Here is a 22,493-nt window from a genome sequence, read left to right as displayed (position 1 = left end):
ATCTATCATTATTTACGAAAAACGATTCCTAGTAGAGATATAATAACTTTTTTGTTGTTATATTTTTCCCAATTGTTTTTAAAAGTATTGAACAATTATTTCTTTTGACCCGCCAAAGTTCTTAGATAATTTACTACCGGAAACCACCACCGAACAGAATAATCAGAGCACCCATTTATTCTACTACAAAAAATGTCTCAAGACACAAAAATTAAAAAAAAAAACATGCATATTTTTAAAATCAATACATTAATAACTTCACTAAATATTTAGAACTATTTTCGAAAAAATGGTTATAGTTTTTACAGTTTTATGGGTGTTTATGGTAAAAAAAAAAAAAAAAATCATCCTGTTTATATTAAACACAAACACAATTTTATATTATTGTTTGCATTTTTTAGACATACAAAAAAAAAAAAAAATATCAAAATTGACAATATAATATAATTTAAAAATAATTTGTTTCTTTCACAATATCATTATTTACTATAGTTGTTCCACGAATAATACATACATATAATAACATTATAATTAGATAATATCATTATAGTGTCTAATAAAAATATGGGCATGATGCACATCACTTATGTTATTATTACGTTTGGTATTATATTATACACCCTGTTATTATGGTATTTGATATATACCTCTGAAAGTACGTAAAAACATAATATTCGCACGTATATTGTATTTTAAGGTTCAAGGTTAAAGTTGTGTAATAAAATTAATATACTCGTAATAACACACCTTGGGTTAAGTACGAGTTGTACCGTACGTCTGATGAGGAACCGTCATCTTCACGTTGATGCTCGTATGTATACTGTACAGGAAGGTTTGTTACTTTTTACATAACCACATAGATATATCAATAATTAAAATATACCCGCCAAATAATAATTTTTAAATAATTTTAAAATTATTAAAAACACACCTACGCATTAATATTTAATACCATTAGATATCAATAACGATATTATAACATCACATTTTTTTTTTTATTATTATTTAACAATTCAATTCGGGTTTTAGACAGACCTACCTAATTAAACATTATTTTTTATTTTCATGTTTTTTTTTCTAACATTCTTGTTATATCTGACAAGAAATTCTCAGAATCAACTAACGTTTAGGTCAAACAATCTACTATACCATATTGAGAAATATTTTTGTTCTCTTATGGTATCCATTTTTAACTTAATTTATTTAGCCAAACCAATTACAGTTACATAGTTTCAATAAATTACATTTAATAATAGCTGATGCGAGCTATAAGCTAGTATCTGATATACGGAGTTCATGGATATCATAAAGTTCATTTATAGTAAAATACGTATATAGTTACACAATAAAGTAATACTCAATTAATTAAATATAAATATTATAAGATATTCTAGTACAGGATTAAAATCAGAGTTAGATATTATATTTATAATAATAAAATTATTATGAAGTTACTTATATTAAATTTACGAACGTAAATGAACGAGAAAAAATGTATTATACTATTAATTATACTCTTTGAACAAATGTAATTACTTATATTGAAATATTAACAGTAGAATTCTATACAAACAATAAATAAAATATATTATACTTCAGATTAATTAAGATTTTATAAGTACACTTGGAAAGTGGTTTATTTTCTTCTTACTCTGCTCGGAATGCATCCAGTCGGGTGATTAAGATTTAAGAACATGAACTGCACTATTTCTTAAATAATATTATATAATAGGTATTATTTTACATACTCGTATTACATTCACAATATTACTAAAACACATAATACTTTAATTTTATTAATACTTTTACTACACTGTAGTTGTACAATATTCATTCATTAAATGATATTAAATAAAATTATTACTTTTATAACAATGTTATTATATTTTAATTGTAGAAAATTGAAATATTATGATAACGCTAAATAACCGTTATCATATTTTTTTTTTAACACAAATTTTCAATCAATATAATAATATAAATAATCAATGCTTTACAAGTATAATAACTATTATGTCCTCGCAATATTCATTAAGAAAATCATATCTTTGGTTGTATAATATACCATAAGACACACAGCCTAAGCCTTTCTCTCCCGCCAATAATGTATAGTTAATATTTTAATAATTTATTTAGAAAATAATTGAATGTAAACTGTAATTTAATAAACTATACTTGCAATATTAGGCATGAAATATTACTCGATAGTATCTATGTAAAATATTTAAAAAAAAAAACTCATGTGTGGTAATCGAGTTAGGCAAACCGCAGGTCATTGATCGTAAACAAATAAAAATACCTACACACATAATTTAAATACAATTTATAAAGGTTACAATTTATAATTCAGTGTCATTAGATTCAGTGGAAAATATTAAACGACCACTGACGTAGTAATTTTTACAGCGCCTAAAACCATGACAATATGCTTGGAAGGGTGATGACTGACAAATTTTCGTTATCAAAAAATAAAAGTTATAATATTATGTTCACCAAACAATCATCGTTTTAAAAAAAAATACGGACAATTTATTGATACATTAATCTATGATAATAATATATACTAAAGAGTAAAAATGTTTATTGTTTGTATTGGTTTGGACGGTGTGTGTGAATTGGAAACCACTGAATTAGTAGGTACCAAATTTTGCACGCATGTAGTCCTTGAAATTCGGGTTGTGGGCCTTGCTTCGTTTTTTATTTATTTTTTTTTTTTAGGTTTCTATAAGATAGGCTTACACTTGAATTTCGTTTTGACTGATGGAAGTCGAATATATTTTTTAAAAAATTGGAATAAATTGGAATAGCATAGCTCGTACCATGTATTACCTACTATAGTAATTTTTTGGAATTAAAGATAATAATATTTAGCTAATTAGTTATAATCGTTATTCAAATGTATAACAAACGGTTATGTCCGTATGTTTTTATAGCTTGAAAAATAAAAATGAACTTAATTTATTCGACAAAAGTTTCAGAAATTGTTTTTAGAGTTAACGTGAAAGATTAGAAAATAGTTTTAATCTATATGTTTAAATATTAAAATATTAAACTGTTTTGTTACGTTTTTTTGTTTATGTACACTTGATGAATTTTTTTTCTTAAAACAATGTATAGATAATATTAACATAGTTCGATTTTATCAACTTAAAAAACAAAATATGTTCATTGAGCATTATTGTAACATTTATTTATTTATTTTATTATTTTAATGATGTGTAGGTACTGACATGACTTTGAGCTTTAATTTTATTTTTATATTTTTCTAAGCAAACCGTTTATGAATTTACCTGTTCGTTAAACTTTTTTTTACGGTAGCCGTTTGGGATCCACTGATTAATATTTAGAATTTATTACTTAATAATTTTAAATGGAAAAAAAAATAACGTATTGTGGCTGTAAGACGTCTTGTAAGACCTTTTGGTATCGTAAAGTTACAATATTCATATTTTTATTATAATATGTACATTACATAGTATAGCTAATGAATAATTAAATCAAATATAATGTTAATGTTATAATCGCAATTATCAACGAGAAACGATATATTTAGTCGTTAATTTTTTTAAATCATTATTTACTATAATAATATTATGATATTTTTTTCAGGTCCTAGTAAAAAAAAAAAACAAAAAAGTTATTTGACTATTATACAGTTGTCAGTTTTATTTTAAACTGCATATAACTACAATGTCTATTTCAATGATTTATCGTACAACATAATACGAGTATATAGATTATATCAAAGCTCGCGAATTATTCAAATAGTTATTTTTATTATTAAAATATTCCTAACATCATATAATTTAAAATCCCATTTAACTAAATAATTGTCTGTTTAACGAATTATTGTTGAGAACCATGAACTTCATTGTTAACCATTCGTTCATTTTATTAAACGAATTCCTATATAATACGATTTTTTTTTTTTGTTCCCCATGAGACTTAGTTATACAGAAGTTTCACTGTATATACCTACCATACTATAAGAAGTATTTTTTAACGAAAGAAGTACTTTTATGAACAAATCCTATGGTCGTGTCAATCCTTCCACTCTTTATTTTTAAAAAATCTATTACAAGTGAATAAGTCTACAATAAAATATGGTTTATAAGAATTAACTTATGTCTCTGTCTAAGTCGTACGAAATATTGAAGCGCTGTCGTCTACTAATTTATTATAGTCCCTATTGATCTATGTATTGTGTTATAGATTATAACGTGTATTAGAGTCCTATAGTAGGTTGTTATAGATTATAATGTATATTAGAGTACTGTAGTAGGTACTTGACAATGATTTTCAATACACTGGCTTAGACGATAATGGTCAACTAGGTTCAATTAAGTAATAAATTAAAACGAGAGTTGAATGACAACTTCGACACGTCTAATTAAATTATGATCTTCATTGTGTTATATAATGACTTTACGAGTATGCATGTGTTGACGTTGACCACCACTACATTACAATAATTGCTAATATTCACTGTATAAATGTATACAAAAACATTTATTCATTAATGACTATAATATAATACATAGAAAATGTTATCATATTATGTCATACAGTGACAACGCGTTTGGTGAAACACCAAACACATAATTTTTCCATTATAGGTAGTCTAATAGCGACTTACTTTTTTATAATTTTTTTGTTGTGTTTTATTCAATTCATTATATACGTATATAAATATTTAAGCCTTATAGTTTTACCACGCATTATAATATTATGTATTATAATTTACAACACAGCCATTAAGTAAAATACGACAATATGGATTAATGTCAAACACATCAGTAGTGTGTCTGCAATTATGGTTAGGCGCAATTGATGGATTATAAGTTGAAAACTTATAAATAATTTTGAGTATATCTACACGTTATTAAAGTTAGTTCAATTATTATTCACTGTACGTAAACGATATACACGATATTTATTAAATCGTATAACATGACAATACACGATAGCATTAAATTAAAATATTACCGTAGAATATTAGAAAACACATTGCATTAGTACTTTTATAATATAATAAATTATAGTTGACTTAAATGAACATCGTTTAAGCAATATATCATATGAAATGTTATATTTTATTATGTATATATATATCAATATCCAGAGAATCTAGCCATAAAACTGTCTCAATAAGAATTTATCCAAAATTAGGTGTTGCATCGACTGTATAAGTAAGTACCTACTAAATTCTCGGGCTTACTATTTCTGCATTTTAATACATTTGCATTTTATGATATCTTTCCATTTTTGTCTTTTCTTTTAGCATAATGTTTTGTCAACTAATAAGAGTCATGCTCTATATTGACCAAATAGGAAAGTCATTTGTTGATGAGTTTAATTCTTGTATCTTATCTTTCCTGAATGTACCTATGATAAAAAATCAATCATTTATATACATATTACTCCGAATCCTTTTTTTTAAGTCACAAAAATGTATATAGTCTTAAATTCCTTGTTATTATTTGAGTTATAAGAATATAATATAATAGTATAATTATAAAACCCTTTTTTTACTATTATGTTTTATTTCATTTTTAAAAATGCCCAAACTATTCCAGCAGATAATTAACTAAAACTATTCATTTACCTTTGTTAATCATAGAAAACACAATAATACAATATTATACAATAGATACAAGATTAAAATAAATCAACTATAAAGTAATACTTGGATTAATAACTATAAATACTGTTAAACCCTTATATTCAAAATAAAATTTGACTTTGATATTTAACATGAAATTAATTGATTACATTACATGCTTACTTAGCATTTGAAAATACAAATAAATTAAGTAACGGAATAATAAAAAATATTTCTTTTAAATATTTTCTATTTATATAATAATAACATTTTCATACATTTTAAAGTTATAAATAGTTTAATCAAAAACATTACAATATAAAATCAAAATGTTTAAAATTTAAACAACTCGATATTATGATAAAAATAAGAGTATATTATATTGTTTAGTTCTTAAAAGGAAGCAAGTTATAAAAAAATTTATTATAAATAAATTGAACTAGATATTTGCACTTTTTTTTTTTTTACTAATAAGCAATTTATTGAGAAACAAGTATATATAAGAACTATATTTTTATAGTGATAAAAAAAAATAGGTACTTATATTTTTTCTTATATATATACAAACTCAATAAAGAATATAAGTTATTTAATTTAATATACAACATAACCAATAGAATTAAGTTCAGCACGTTTGTACAAATCTGTAATTGGAATTTCATTGGCATCTGGATGAAAGTGTAGTATGTTGTTGTTTATAAATCGAGATACATTTTTTTCTAATAGCATTTTTTCGTAGTCTTTATGATCAAATGAAATTATTTCGGGTAAATGAACGCAATACTAAAAAATAAAAAACATTATTTTTAAAAATTATTTAGCCAGCCTATACTAATGATTAATGAAATATATAATACATCATGATTTACATCCTAATGAAAACAATTATTAAAAATTTTTTGTAAAATAGAGACCAAAGTTTTTTGTTTTTTTTTTTACACATAAATTGTGATTTCGAGAAAATTTTTTATTAACTTTGAACTTCGAAGACTATTTTTAACATGGTGAAATTTGGTTATTTAAGAATTACATATTATACGCAATAAAATCATTACTTACATCTTCTAATCTATAAGTTTTTGATTTTTCTATATTCATAGTTCTATAAACCACTTTGATTTTCGCGATAATTTTATTGGGAAGTGGTCTTAAATCGAATAAAGCGTTCAATCTAGAGCGTATTGCGTTCAATGCCTTTAAAGTTTTTTCGGTCGCCAATACGTTGTTTGATGATATCACTTTAGGTAACTCTGTATTCCAACCGTTTTTCGTTGATATTTCTCTGGCCATCTGAAAATGTTCGATAAGTAAATGTAATAATATGATGCATAAACATTTTCTGGTAGCAATAGTAAATGCTTATTACCTCACTGCTGATTTGGAAATAGTTCAATAATAATTTAGCATTGATATTTCCGTATTGTAGCAGACTTTTCGTCCATTCTTGGATTACATCTGGTATACCTTCCAAAAGCGTGAGGCTTACTGCAGTGTTTTCTGCTTCCAATATTTGTGCCATCAACACACAAACGGGACCACCCCATGATACACCGATTAAAGAAACATTACCGCATATAGTGATCGATTTGAGTTTCTGCAAACAAACAGTGATTTATTGGTTAATGTATAAATAATCTAATAAGATTTCAAACTTAAAGCATTGATAAAAAATAATATTATGACGATATTAACCTCTACTAATATTCTAGCTACGTGTTCTATGGACTCTATAGTTTCAGGCAATCTCGCTTCGAATGCTGGATACATTAGATTTTCATACAGTTTTTTCATTCTTTTAGGCAAGAATCCGGTAACGACAAACACAGGTAAACCTATGGAATCTGTAAATCGGGGGCTACTTGTGGAAACTTCTATAAATTCAATTTCTTCCGTAACTGTGTCTCCAAACTTGATCAATTCATCGATAGATTTAGGCAATTCCGCAATCATTTTTGAATAATTTTCTCGACTTGCTATAAGAATGCGGTTGTTTTGTATAGTTAATAATATTTTTTATTTTTTTTTTTTTAGTAACCATAATGATCGTAGTTCGGGATATTATCTAAATAAAAATGTATTCTTTCAAACAAGAACTTTTAAATTTTTAAATACTCAAGACTCTTAAACATTAAAAAATATTAATAAAATATATTTTTTTTATTTAATTTAAAAATTATTTTTGAATTATTTCTATGAATGCTTTTTCATAAGTCATATTTTAAATTGATTCAAAAATATAAATTTTGTATTTTTTAATCATTTACTTTTATTCCGAACTATTCATTTTTCATTATAAACTATGTCATTTACAGAAAACTTTTATTACCAATCAATGTTTTATCATATTCGGTGCATATTATTGTAGACGAAGACATTTTATCTACATTTATCAATAATTTATCTAATGATGGTATTAGATTAGAAAAATTAGGTTCCGTAGCCATTAAACTCCATGAAAGACAAATGGTATTTGGACAAACACCGTTTGCTCTTAATTCTGTACAGGTTTTTTCTCCACCACTCATAATACAAACAAATAAAGGTTTCAGGTCTCGTAAATATGGAACGTTTTCAAGTACATATTGAAAATTGCGTATCTTGTCTTCTTCATCACTCTATTTTAATAATAATAAATAAATAATTGATTAATAGTTACATTACCGTTTTGTGTATTTAAAATGTATAACGATATAAAAATATGAATAATTTATATCTTAAAATGTATATCTTATAGTGAACAAATTATGTTAAAGTGTCGATACATAATGTATTTAAATTTTAAAATATCATTAGTCGAAACCAATTAAAAATGATATTACGTCATATACTCGTAATAATAGTAAAACTGCAAAATGTATTTTTAAGATTTGAATGCAAGGCTACAGCAACAACTAAATATTAGTTTAAAAAAAATATTTAAAAAAAAAATAATAATAATATCTAAAATTTAGACATTTTTAAATAAAAAATAATTCATTTTATCAGATATTATGTTTTATGCTATTGTTAAAACATTATTTATATATAAAAATAAACAATTATTTAAATTACCGTATGAATTAGAAACAATTAATATACAACTTTTATTTTCTAATTATATGTAAGTACAAAGAAATTATTTAAAAAAGGGTTATATAATTACCAATGTGGCGAAAAAAAGCGCTCCAAGAGGATACGTTGCTGTTGTATCATTTAGTAAAACAATTAAATCTTCTTTCGAGTTCAAGTTTGAATCTGATACTATTTGTATCATAACGTTTTGATATCGTGATATAAGTAAATTAAATCTGCATCATTTTATTTATCAAGTTAATAAACAATACCTTAATTATATTCGAAATAATAATAATGAAAATGGGATCATTTAAATACCTTCTTGATGCAGTGGTAGACATGGAGTATTTTTTTAACGCCACAACGATCTTTCGAGCTCCTCTCATTACCATCCATTCGGCAATATCGATCCAAGTACTATATTTACTTCCTATGTAACCAAATGATTGGATATTTTAGACTGACAACCAAATTGTTTACTATCTATAATCTATATTCAATAGGTACCTTACCAATAATTAAATACACCTTGTTAGAATAACATTGATATTTTTCAAATTCTGTTCCTTTTAAAGACTTTTCTAATGTATTTTCTTCTTCTATAGCCAACAATACTCGATTATATTCTACTCCTTGAGATGACAAGCTAGTTTTTAAAGATAAATATAAAAACAATAAACATTTTGCACACAAAGAAGTTTAGATAAATAATATACTGTAATGATTTTATGGCTTGTTCTCTTGTACATGGACCAGTTAAAACGTTTCTACCAAACGGTTTAACAATACCAAGATCTATTCCTTTTTGTACTTCATTCTGAACTTGCAGTTTTATTTCACTAGTTTCTGCCAGTAGGCTATCTGGACTAACACCATAAAATGTAACATTTTTCAAAAAAACAAGCATTCCTAGAATATTAATACAATATTTAGATAAAAAAAAGTTGAACATGTGGTCAGTGGCAATAATATTAGGTACCAAGTTTTTCTTTGTTCTTCATGTCAGTTTTAGTCAATTCGAAAAATTTTCCACGCGATGCTATTGATCGAACTGATGCATGAAAATCGTGGCCGTGTAGACAATTTAAAATTACGGCTACACCATTTCCATTGGTAGCTATTTTAATTTTCACTTCAAAATTATCATGATAACTGAAGATTCTGGATTCTGATAGCTTTAAATCATAGTGTATATTATACAATTATTATTAATATTTGTATTGTCATTTATATAATTATTTATAGAAGAATTGAAAATTTTTACCGAAGTGAATTTATTCATGAGTAATGTGCACTGTTCTTTATTTTCAACTGTGACATAAACAGAGTATCCTAAAGATAAGGCTACAGCTATAGCTGCTTGTCCAACAGCATTAAATCCAGCATTTACTAATATTGTTTTTTCAAATATATTATCTTTTGATGATTTTAAAATAGTCAATATATAATATGCCTATAAAAAAAATAGTTATTTAAAATCACACAAAAATAGAATACATCAATAACAGTAAGATAATGAAATACCAGATTAATATTTAAATGATTAAAATAATAATAAATAACAATATATTATTTATTTATTAATAAGTACTAGTTACATTTGGAAATTATTTACCATCGAATAAGAAAGCGGAATAGTAGCTGCGTCTTCTAACGTCTGGTCCAATGGAACTGTCCATGTTAAGTATGGATCCGGTGAAATTTTATTGGATGTATTTTTTTTTAATGGCGCAATTCCCATAACTTTTTTACCATTGGTTGTTATTCCAGAATATTCCAAATGACCAAGTTCGTTCTAATAAATAACAATTTCGGTTTAAATATAATCTTGGATAAGTTATAAATTCAGATAATATTCAATTTTTAGATTTAAGAATATCATTTTTAAATCTAAAAATGTATAACTTATATGTACGTGTGTCTATAATGTGTAATATTATAATAACACAATAAATTAAATAAATTAAAGTTTATTTAAAATACAAATATTTTTATTCAATAGATTTTAACATAATCTTATTTATTTGTGTATGATTTTTTAGAGATTACCTATATCAAATTTTATCAACATTTAAAAGCATATTATGCAAAATTATTGTAATTATAGATTTTTGATATTTTTTAATTTTGAAATGAACTACTTATTGGGTGGTATTTTATAGGTATCTTATGTTTATCATTTTTCAAAAAATGTTTACAAATTTATACATTTTGACATTTATAAAAAAAAATTTTAATTTAAAATTATTTATAAATAGGACAAAAAAAAATTAAAATATTTTAAAAACTATACAATATATATTATATAAAATGATAATATATTTGATGAAAATTTCAAGTTTCTGTGATTATTTGTTTTTAAATTGTAATAAAATAAAGAGATCAAGATAGTTAAGATTAATTTAGAATAAAAATTCATGTTCTCCCGATGTAATATAGGTAGTATCAATAGAATCAATTAGTATAAAAGTTTTGAAGTTGGGTAATAATTTAATATATTCAAGTAATTATAATATTGTTTAAAATATGTGTATTTGCATATTTCATACAATAAGTTTCATGTTTTTATACTATTAAAATCGATGTTTTATAGATTATAAGCAGTAAGCATATATTTGAAATTTTAAATAGCTCATTTTATATTTCTGTTATAATTAGACACTTAATAATATTTTTATTGTCACTTACATCTGTCATATTATTATTTATAGATATATCCTGGAAATTGAATCCTAGGTACTTGACTTTCAGGTCATCTAATCTGAAATACAAAAATAAAATATTTTAATTTGTATATGAGATATTAAAAAATATATTTCAGATAAAAACATAATATGGAAAATACTAAGCGAATTTCTGCTTTATACGTGTATACTATTTTTAACTTTGTAACCTCCACAAAATCAAATCTATTTTTTTTTGTTTAGTTTTTTTTTTTTAAGAACTATTTTAATTAAATTAAGCTTAACTGTTATTTACAGTTTTTAATTTGATAAAATTATATACACATATAATAAATAAAACAATTTAAACAATAAATAATTAAATATTAGTAGCTAATTAATGTAACGGTGATATTATTTTGAGTAACTTTTATAAATTGCAAAATTTATAACGGAACTTTTATATTATTTGTATCCCAATGAACTTTGCTATCGATATTTATCTATTCTAAATCGAATCAATATTTTACAATATTTTTATTTAAATCAAAAAAACTATTATTTTTGCTAGCTAACTTGGCAAACGTTACATCTCCAGTAAAAAATTTTTTGCTTTTTACAAATAGATTTTATACAAAATAATATGATGTATTTTTTTTTTTAAATATTATTTTAATTTTTTTCTTTTTGTTTATAATGTTTATAATTTTACAGTTACTCCAAAAATGCATACGATAAAATTCAAATTTATTTATTAGATATTTATATTTAAATTGTATAATGCTTACATGACATTATTGAGGTAAGACGCAATCGTATTATCTGCGGACTCGTTAAAACTGGAATAATTTCCAACAAATTTTCGAACAATAGTTCCCCATTTGTTGTCTTTATAAATGTTTACAAACAATTGTTTGCTCAACTGTTCAGAGTAAAATTTATGATCAATATTGAAATCAGGGCCTGATTTGTCCAATAAGAAAAAAAATCTAAACAATACAATTTCTTTAATAACATTTTGTTTAGATTTCATATACCCATTTAATCTGATCAATTATTAGATACCTACCTTATTTTATTGGACTTATTTCTATGTAACACTTCTTCCATAAATCTTGTTAATTTTACATATGATATGACTTTTGTAAAAATGTAAAGATAACTTTTTGTTTTTTTACATTCTGCTAGAGAATGTTTAATGTTCTCGAAAACATTTTGAAGATCCGTAATACTTTCCAATTCCAAACTAATTATTTTTATTTCTCTGAACTAAAAAAAAAAACTCAATTATTCTGAGATTCCATAGTACCAATAAGTCAAAGTCAAAAAACCTTTTTGATCAACACCAAATAGTATCCATTAAATTGTTGTTGCATAATAACACTCCATTCTTTAGTACTTAACATTGGTTTTTCTGATAACACCAATAAATGAACTCTTTTAGCTTTTTTTGAAAGTGAAATAACATTTTCCATTTGATTATATGGTACTAATATGATATTGTGATCATTATTAATGAATTGCTCTGGATTAGTTTTATCTAAGTTCACAATTACATGCTGTATAAATGAAAATATGTTTTAAAAAAATTGCAAACATTTTAATTACAACAATGAAAACATTATAAACTAACTTGAATTCCTATCTGAATGTCAAGCATTTGCTTCATTATTTTGGCAGACTGATACATTTTTTTATCATTATTACTGTAGTAAACTTTGAAATTATTCATGTTGGGATTTAATTGAAATTTTTTACATTCAAATATGACTTGCAAACAGTTATTGATAAAACTAATTTCATTCTAAAGAAAAAAATACGTATACATACTACACACCTATAATTATAATAAAATGTATGAGTGTTAGGCCAATATTATACCTCACAATTTGGATTAGCTAATTGTACAAAATGTTCTTCTTCTAATCGTAATTCAAATGGATTTAATACACTTATTGAAAATGGTTTAATTTCTGGATGTAAAATGTATATTCCTTTGGCATTTATTTCGTTAGTATTAAAATTATAATAAATAGAAACATCTAAAATATGAATAAAATATATTTTAATAGGTACCCAAATGTATTTATATTTATATTGTTTTTCCATTAAAAAAATGTACATTAGTTTGGACAATACCTTTGGGAGCACAACAAAATCATACTACAGGGATTTGAATAATAAAACAAAAAATACATACACAAATAACTACATAATTGTATTTTTTTAAATGGGTACATACCTTTTCCTATTGAATCTTTGAATTTAGATGGATCTATATACATTTTACGAATAGTCGATACATCTGACGGATTGTCATTATTTTCCATATTTTTATGAATCAAAAATGTAAAAATTCCATTAAGAAACCTCATCCAATCACTATCCCACTTTATGTTTCCTCGATATTCTTTAAAAATAAATATAAATATGCATTAATTAATTAGATAATAAAATTTTTTACTTGACCAAGATTTGAATTTTTTAGTTTTAACAAACATTACATATTACATTCATATTTAATAAATGATTATTAAACTTCCCTCTACACTATACCATTTTTAAAGACTAGTATCATTATTATATTATGCATTTTAATAACTCGGAAAACCATCATTTGAATTTTTATTTTGATATTTTAAAATGTTAAAAAAATATTTGCTTAACAACATAAAGAAAAAAAAGAGGAGCTCCCATTTTAAAAACAGAAATTAATAATACTACAGAACATCTTTAAGTGATATAAGAAATCTCAAGTATTCGAAATATAAATTTAAATACTTAAATGTATTTAAAAATTCCCTGAATTAGTTTTAGATTTTGAATAACTCCATCATTAAATAAAAAATGAAGTGTGCATTCTTAACGAATTGCCCTATATAGGCCACTATAACATAATCAAAATCAAATAATATTTAAATTATTAAACATAAAATTATAGAATTAAAAACCGCATTATATAAAATAATTTATTCACAAGATTTAATCCATTATGGATATTTATGTGTATTTTTGTAACAGTAAAACAATTTATAACTATGTATATAATAGTTATATACTTTTTTTTTACTATTGCTTTATAAATATAGTAACAATATTAAATCAACAAAATATCAAAAACAAAAAAAGTTTTTTAATATTTTATAATATTATATCATATTATGAATACATATTACTTTACCTTCAAAATGTAAATCTATATTTGTCACAGTCTTAAATTGTTCACCGAGTTCATAACCATTATGTTCTAACAATGAGTACAAATCATATTTGGAAATTGAACTATGAGGTACATCAGAAACTGTATCTGGGTATTTCATTTTGGATTTTATTGGAGTCATATCAATAAAATCTGGTCGAAATATTTTTCCTGAAACTATTACTTTATTTTCCAAGCATATTTCAAAATGACCACTTCCACATTGTACAAGCGAATATAATTCCAATTTATCTAAACGTAAATATAAATATAAATATAATATTGCACTAAGACATTCATGAATAAAATCATTGTAATAAAACATGTAACTTTATAATAATTAAAATCTAAACAGTAGTTTATTTATTATAGCCATTGTTTTATATGACATGTTCAACTATTACATAATGTATAAAATAATAACTAAAAATAACGACCAGATGAAAATTTTTTTAATAACGTGAACGTGTTCCTTAGTAAAAAATAAATAAAAAGTGGTCAAGAAAAATTCAATTTTTTTAGTTATCAAGTAAACTTTCCGAATACTGGATAAATGTTGCGTTCATATTTCATAAAATAAAGTTATTATAGATTTAACACTAATTTTAAAAATAAATAAATATTTAATTTTTTTATACGAAATTGAATAATCATAAAGTTTATTTAGTAAAAAATTATAAATAAGATTAATATGTTTAATTTTCAATAATTACGTTAAATGTACTCACCATTTTCTTTAATTTCAACATTTTTAAAGAAATTTAGATCCTCAAATGCAATCATCTCATCAAAATGAAGTTCATTTTGTATTATTATAAATGATTTCCACACTTGAAGCTAGAAATTTTTATTATATTATTATTTGTAATTGTATTAAGTTAAACATCATGAAACTCACTAAAAGAAATGAGCTAGGCAAAATATGTCGCCCTTTAATTTTGTAATCAAATAAAATATGTTCATTATTTAAATGTATGGTAAATACTCTCTCTCCTGAAACTCTTGACGACTGAAAAAAGTGTGAAATAGTTAACAAAAAGTAAATATTTAAAAAATATTAAATTGTTCAAATTGACGACATTCAAAAATACTGAAAAAATGTGTGCATTAATATTTGTATTAAATATTAAGTAAGAAAGCATCACAAATACTTTTTTTTTTACTAGTATCCATTAATTAAGAAGGGAATTAAATATTTATATATTATACGTATTTGTTATGATTAGTTACGAAAAAAAAATGATAAAATTAAATAAATAAAAAGTTGAATGAAAAATAGGTACCTATTTAACTACGTTCAGATTTAAAAATAATACCTTGCATGTCTCAATATGAATAATATTAAGAATATATTTTTTATCGTAATGGAAAAATAGATAGTATATTTTTTTTGTTATTATTTGTTATCACTTTGAACAATTCTTTTTTTGTACCTAATAAGCACTCATTCGTATTTATAATATGTATTTTTGATAATTTATTACTGATAGTCATTCTCAATTCTGATATTTTATGAACTAACTTTTTTTTTAATTATCATTTAAAGTATAAGTATTTAAAATGAATTTTTATAATCTTAAAATATATTTATATTTTTTTTACTAAAGATTTCAATCACATTTGTAATTAATTTATGTATTATAAAATATTATAATGACATTTAATTTTCAAATATTGTACTTACTGACTGCACCATGCTTTTTAGTGACCAATCTTCTTTGTGGTCCCAAGGGAATAAAGAATGTAAAGTTTGAGTATCTCTGCTAACTGGATAATTTATTGATGGATAAAATGATTCAATGTTAGGAGTCATACCGCTATTATACATCCTGTTAATTTTGTAGTACATATTATTATCATATTATTTTTATCACAAACAGTTATTACATTATAATTATTAATGAACTATTAACTTACTTTCCAATAGCAGTTAATAAGAATTTTACTGAATCTTTTGTACTTCTATGTGTAAGCGATATATTGGTCACTTTTTCTGATAGTGATCGTTTAAGTATGGCTTGTAAAAGTCCATGTGGAGCAATTTCAATTACAATTGCTTCCTCGGGTATATGTCGAGAAGCTTCTTCAAATAAAACTTGTCCCAGAAGATTGTTAGTATGATATTCGGGTGAACTGTATTTTGCTACATCATTTTCCCATTCGGACTCGGGTACGGAGCTACTCACCCATTTCGATGATCTAGGCTTTGGATCTTTAATAACCTATGGACAAAAATAATTGATAGCACAAGGTTATTTCATGAATACTTAGTGATTGGTGAGGACTTTAAATACTCTAAATTTAAATTACTTCTTTCAAATATTTAAGTAAAGTCGGTGCTGCTGGTTTTATATATTGGCTGTGGTATGCAATATTAGAAACATTAACAAGTTTGGCAAATACTCCTTCAGATTTTAATTGTTCAACAAAATTCGTGACGCTAACCGTTGGCCCAGACAAAGTGCTGCTGTCAGACGCATTGTGACATGCAACTTCAATATCGTGTGGTAGTCTATCTTTAATTTCGTTGTACCCTAATCCAATTGCAGCCATCGATCCATCTATGAGTTTAGTCTCTATCGATGCTCGACCTCTTGCATGTGCAGCAAGTATCATTTGCTCCGCAGTGAAACAACCGTCAGCGTAAGCGCACCCCAATTCACCGACTGAATGACCAATAATACCATCAGGAACAACGTCAATACTCTTCAACACGTCCAATAAACCTATCTATTTAAAACATTAATTAAAGAATCGTTTTTAAAATGCAAACACTTAAGTTGTATTTAAATAAACCTGTATCGCAGCTATACCAACAAATGAGTTAAGTATATTATCAAAAAGTTTGGGGTCTTCATTTGTTAAAATGTCGATAAGGTCAACACCTTTCGGCTTTAATATAGCTGCACATTTGCGTACTGATTCCGCAAATATAGGAATTTTTAACAATTGTTTTCCCATGCCATTCCATTGTGATCCCATTCCAGAAAATACGAACCAAATGGGCCGTTTTACCACTGCTGGAAGATACTATAAATAATAGTTAATAAAAATAAAACTACAAAATAATAACAATATAATTCATAAGTTACTTACCGATATTTCTTCTTGTGATCCTTCATTTGTGTCTGGAACTATAGTAAAACTCCGGAAGTAATGAGCGTTCATGGATTTATAAAAAACGCTTTGTAAAAGAGCTGCAAACTCTTCATCCATTCGGCAATTTTTTATACGCTCTAAAAACTGTGTAACACCTTCTTCATTCCGACCGGATACAAATATAATACGTGGTAAACCGTCTTCAAACATTTCTCCTTTTTCATAGATTTTTACTCTACTCTTCTTATTTTGTCTTAAAATTACATGGCTAAAAGAATTACACAAACCAAATGAACTAACACCAACTATATCTCCTTTCAATGGAGTTTTTTCAGTGACTACCTAAAAATTATTTTGATATTAAAATTTATAGATATAAAAATTATTTTTTTAACATACTTCTAATCTGCCAGAAAAAAGAGCGGGGCAATCTTGATTTGGCTCTGAATAGTTAATGTTTGGAGGTATATATCCAGAGTCTAGAACAATAAGTGCTTTTGCTAACGACACTAAACTCGAAGAAGCTTCACAATGACCAACATTACTCTTTATGGATCCAACTTTTAAAGGTTCTATTCTATTTGGAGTACAAAATACTTCATTTAGAGTGTTCAGTTCCATTGCGTCTATTTTCTATTGAAACAATATATGTAAATTATATATGCAATATACATACCTAATTAGAATATTAACTTGTATTTTTGTAAAATATTTCATGTAATAATATTAATATTAAATAAATTTAAACAAACCTTAATACCTAACCCTTCACCTTCTATATATGCAACTTTTGACGGATCTACATTAGCTTCTTTATAAGCATTTAATAGAACTTCTTTATAAAGGTGGTCAGAATAATGATAAAATAAATCATTTGTTTCTCCAAATATACCAGTTGCGCTTAATACAGATGCGTAAGAACGTTTAGCTTCAGTTGATTTCTGCAATAGCATTACTACGCACGATTCAGATCTGTTCATTCCACTTGCTATAATAATAAATGTATTTATTTATTTTTCATTGAAAAAACGAACAAATTGATAATAAATTATAATATACTAAATATTAATACTAAAATTACATAAGTAACATTTATTAATACACTTATAAAAATAGTCAGTTTTTATACAATTAGCAACTGATTTAAATAATTTATACACCAACAATTTGGTTACACTCCTTTAATCAAAAAGTAAGTTTTCTGTTAAATTATTTTTAATATTATTGAATTTTAAAAATAATTCTTAAATTTATTTTTTGCTTGTATAAATAAATAACTATTATTTTAAATATTTTTACGTTAATATTAATAGCTATAGGTAGGTAATAATATTATATATTACATTTTAATTTCAGTTTTTATTAATTGTACTAACATGAAAATAAACACAGTAATTAGTATCATATGAGGCTCTAAGATATAAAATATTTGTATTAAGAAATGAATGATACTTTTAAATTAAAGTAAGAATAACAATTAGATATATTTTAACTTGCGACAATTAGTGAAAAAAATACCACATTGGGTTGAACACTTATTTACCAGAAAATATAATCTAAAATAATAGACCATGAAAGAACGCGGCTGGTGATCAATATTATAAGTAATAAGTACCTAAATTGACACAATAAAATATATACAATTCTTGTTTAGGTACCCATCCCGTAAAAGGACACCAAACTTAATCATATTCAATCAGCATTTATTTTAAATATTCATATAAGTTAAAAGTTTAAATTTTGGAAAATATTTTAAATCATAAGGATTATAATTTCTTTTAATTTGATTTTTAACATTTATTATGCTCAATTAAAATTAATAATTGCATGAATTATTATTATTACTGATAATTGAATATTATATATTATTATTTTTTAAGTATATATAATGTGTGTACAAAATAAACTTATGTAAATATACCATCATCGCTAAATGATTTAGTTTCATTTGTATTTGTCAATCTCCCTAATCCTTCAAGTTGAAGAGATATATTAGGATTTAAGCATAAACTACATGATCCGACAATTGCTGCATTAATCACTCCATCTTCAATCATTTTTTTCGCTCTCATAATAGCTTGTGCTCCACCGATCCACGTTGCGTCAGTTGTGTAACTAGGTCCTATTTTTAACAACATCGTAAATTATAAGCATTAATTATTGATTAATGTTTTAATAATCTTTGATGTTTACCATTTAAGTTAAGTGTATAAGACAGCCGATTTGCTTGCATTGCCCTGTTATGACCTAATAAACCAAACCCTTTTTGCTGTGTATCAAAAACCTCAAAAAATTCTGATTCGCTAATGCAAGAATTCATGAAGACGGCTGTATTGGTTCCGGATAAATCAGCTGGATTTATTCCTAAAATACATTAAAATGTTCATTATAATAAGCACTTAACGCATTCTACAACTCTACTAAAATAAACTGTCATATATACGATGGCTTTACCTGCATCAACTATTGCTTCTATAGATCTTTCCAAACTAAGTCTAGTCAAAGCATCCAAACTCTCAGTCATCTTTCTATGTATACCGAAAAATACGTTGTCAAATTTTTCGGGTTTTTTTATTTTACCAACTCCGTGTGGTGTTCCTAGTAGACCTGAAAAACGCATCAACCATAGAAGATTTATTTTAATTTTGGAAAATTATGCAAAACGTATTTAAAGTATAGAATTTAAAATTTTATTATACAATAAAGAAAATCATTTTATTTTTAATTACAATTTACATATAAATAATCATTTGATTCTTAAAATGCGTTATTTATGCTAGGACGCATTAAAAGTCACTTAGCAATCAATGAATCAGTAATGAGCTAATAGACCCTTAAACATAAATTAATGGCTCATGATTGGTTCAATACATTTTTTTAAATTATCAAATTTATCAATTTTGCATGTCACCCAGCATAAATTATTTGCGCAAAGAAAAACCCCATGGGTATTTATAAAAATCGTAAGTAGAGATGAACAATTGGTTTTAATTAAAAACGACTCTTTATATCATTACATTCATAATACAATTACTAACTTACATAAATAAAAATACATTTATGAAATATTTTAAAATTGTTTAATAGTTTTTTTTCTGTAAAATTATAAAAGCTTCACATAGCACATTCGATCGATATAAAAATAAAAATGAATAAAGATTTTTAATTTACTTTATTTTTATAAAAAATAAATATAACAATAATTCTTGATATTTAAAATAATATTATAGAGACGTCTATAATATATATTAATAATTGTTGAGATAAATAAGATATTAAGTTCTTTTTTGTTTTTTGTTTTTAATATAAATATTTTTAAGATTCATTAAAAATAAAATCTCTTTATTATTTTAAGATCTGTCGACCTGTCAATTTACATTATATAAAACTATAAAACATTAGTTACTTGTTTTATGAATAAGTTTAAATTACAGTTATTTTTAAAATGTAATGATAATATTATTCTATTTTATACGATTGGTATACTAATAAGCTATAGTTCATATAATTCCATCAAAATCGTTTTTCAATCTTTGTGATTTATAAATCACTTGCTTCTAAAATGCTAAATTTATTAATACACCACTATTTTTTTCAATGAGAATAGTTAACACCAGATAATTAAATTATCCCAATTAGGTTCTAAAATCAATAAAGATTGCTTATACTAGTTTCATTTCACAATAATAAACAATTTCTCATGATCTTTTTTTTTTATAAATAATATCTTTTTGGTAAACTTATATTTAAAAAAACAAATAATTTAAGTAAAATGTATTATTAATATACAGTGTATACATACATATATAGTTTTATCTTTATTTTTATCATAGTATTTTCTTAAGATGTTCATAGGTACCGATATCTAACAACGTTCAAAAAATTGTGCAGAATTTATTAATTATTGATAGAAAAATATTATCTGATAGTTATCATTTTTTTTTATGTACACACATATACAAGTCAATTAAACAATTTTACTTACTAAACCAATAATATTTATTTTTGACACGGAAATTAATATGAAAATTAATTAAATATATAATATAATATTATTATTATATTATTAATATATATATACACATTTTTTTTTAGTAAGTACAGATTTTAATATGTTTTAGTAGGTAATTAAACTTGGTGTACAATATGTCAACACACCATACACATTTAGATTTTACATGTAGTGCCAAATCTAATTGTGTACACTTAATACGATATGACTGGAATAAACATTTTTATAATAATTATTTCTGTTATTCAAAACGCATTTAATTATATGTTTATTATTTGTTTTAAGATACAAAATAATGGCTAACCGGGTATCCATCGTCTGCTATCTGAAGTCACTGCATTCTGTTTGTCAAATAGTAATTTTCTTAATTCATCCAAATTGTCAGATTCCGGGAAAAGGCCTCCAATACCAGATATTACGACTTCGACTTTTGGTTCCGTCATTTTCAAATCACAATACGGTTTTACTTTTCACAAGTATTTAAATTTCTAACAATTGGAATTTAAATGTACAGTATTCAAAAATCTGATTAAAATTATAAACGCATGGAGTAGCGTTTTTATTACATTAAAACAATTATTTATTATTTTATATAGAATTGTGCAAAATGAATTACGATTTAGGGTTTACCTCGACACAAAGCAATGTCGTAAAAAATGTTGTTTTGAATCCATTCAATTTTTGGTTAATTAATTATTATTCAAAATTGTACAATAATTGGACACTGTATCCCGTGAAGAATCACAAAGGTTAAAATTTGCAATTCACATAGAACATTTCTGGGGTTTAACAACCGGACTAAATGAATTTCGTTTGCCTTCAAATGTGTTTTCAATCATAATCACATTACCAAATTATCAACAG

The 22,493-nt window shown here is 24.4% G+C and overlaps 1 protein-coding gene across 1 annotated transcript; it reads right to left on the bottom strand.

The window, feature by feature from the left end:
• Positions 1–6,113: 6,113 nt before the first annotated feature.
• On the bottom strand, positions 6,114–22,290 carry LOC114121761 (fatty acid synthase-like). Its single transcript, XM_027984214.2, has 33 exons — positions 21,934–22,290; positions 20,072–20,224; positions 19,811–19,981; positions 19,539–19,739; positions 18,370–18,605; positions 18,017–18,250; positions 17,615–17,959; positions 17,315–17,548; positions 16,829–17,248; positions 16,436–16,740; positions 16,203–16,347; positions 15,417–15,527; positions 15,247–15,355; positions 14,501–14,770; positions 13,562–13,729; positions 13,201–13,361; positions 12,953–13,123; positions 12,651–12,878; positions 12,389–12,588; positions 12,108–12,308; positions 11,345–11,417; positions 10,272–10,451; positions 9,921–10,109; positions 9,636–9,831; positions 9,373–9,565; positions 9,169–9,302; positions 8,975–9,086; positions 8,745–8,889; positions 7,929–8,217; positions 7,295–7,575; positions 6,969–7,196; positions 6,662–6,892; positions 6,114–6,385 (listed from the first exon to the last, which is right to left on the bottom strand). Exons 1-33 carry the CDS (start codon positions 22,070–22,072, stop codon positions 6,197–6,199), a joined length of 6,642 nt encoding a protein of 2,213 aa, XP_027840015.2. The 5' UTR covers positions 22,073–22,290; the 3' UTR covers positions 6,114–6,196.
• Positions 22,291–22,493: the final 203 nt, after the last annotated feature.

This window comes from Aphis gossypii, chromosome 2 (genome assembly GCF_020184175.1).
Source record: "Aphis gossypii isolate Hap1 chromosome 2, ASM2018417v2, whole genome shotgun sequence".
Classification (NCBI taxonomy): domain Eukaryota; kingdom Metazoa; phylum Arthropoda; class Insecta; order Hemiptera; family Aphididae; genus Aphis; species Aphis gossypii.
The sequence above is the reverse complement of the archived record's forward strand: the minus strand, read 5'-3'. Positions and strand labels throughout refer to the sequence as shown.

Excerpts from the sequence above, each read along its gene's own strand:
- LOC114121761 (XM_027984214.2), bottom strand. The coding sequence starts at position 22,072 with ATGACGGAACCAAAAGTCGAAGTCGTAATATCTGGTATTGGAGGCCTT. Across the intron at positions 20,225-21,933 it reads TAGCAGACGATGGATACCCG|GTCTACTAGGAACACCACAC; the intron begins GTTAGCCATTAT and ends TGCGTTTTTCAG. Across the intron at positions 7,197-7,294 it reads TAGCTAGAATATTAGTAGAG|AAACTCAAATCGATCACTAT; the intron begins GTTAATATCGTC and ends GTTTGTTTGCAG.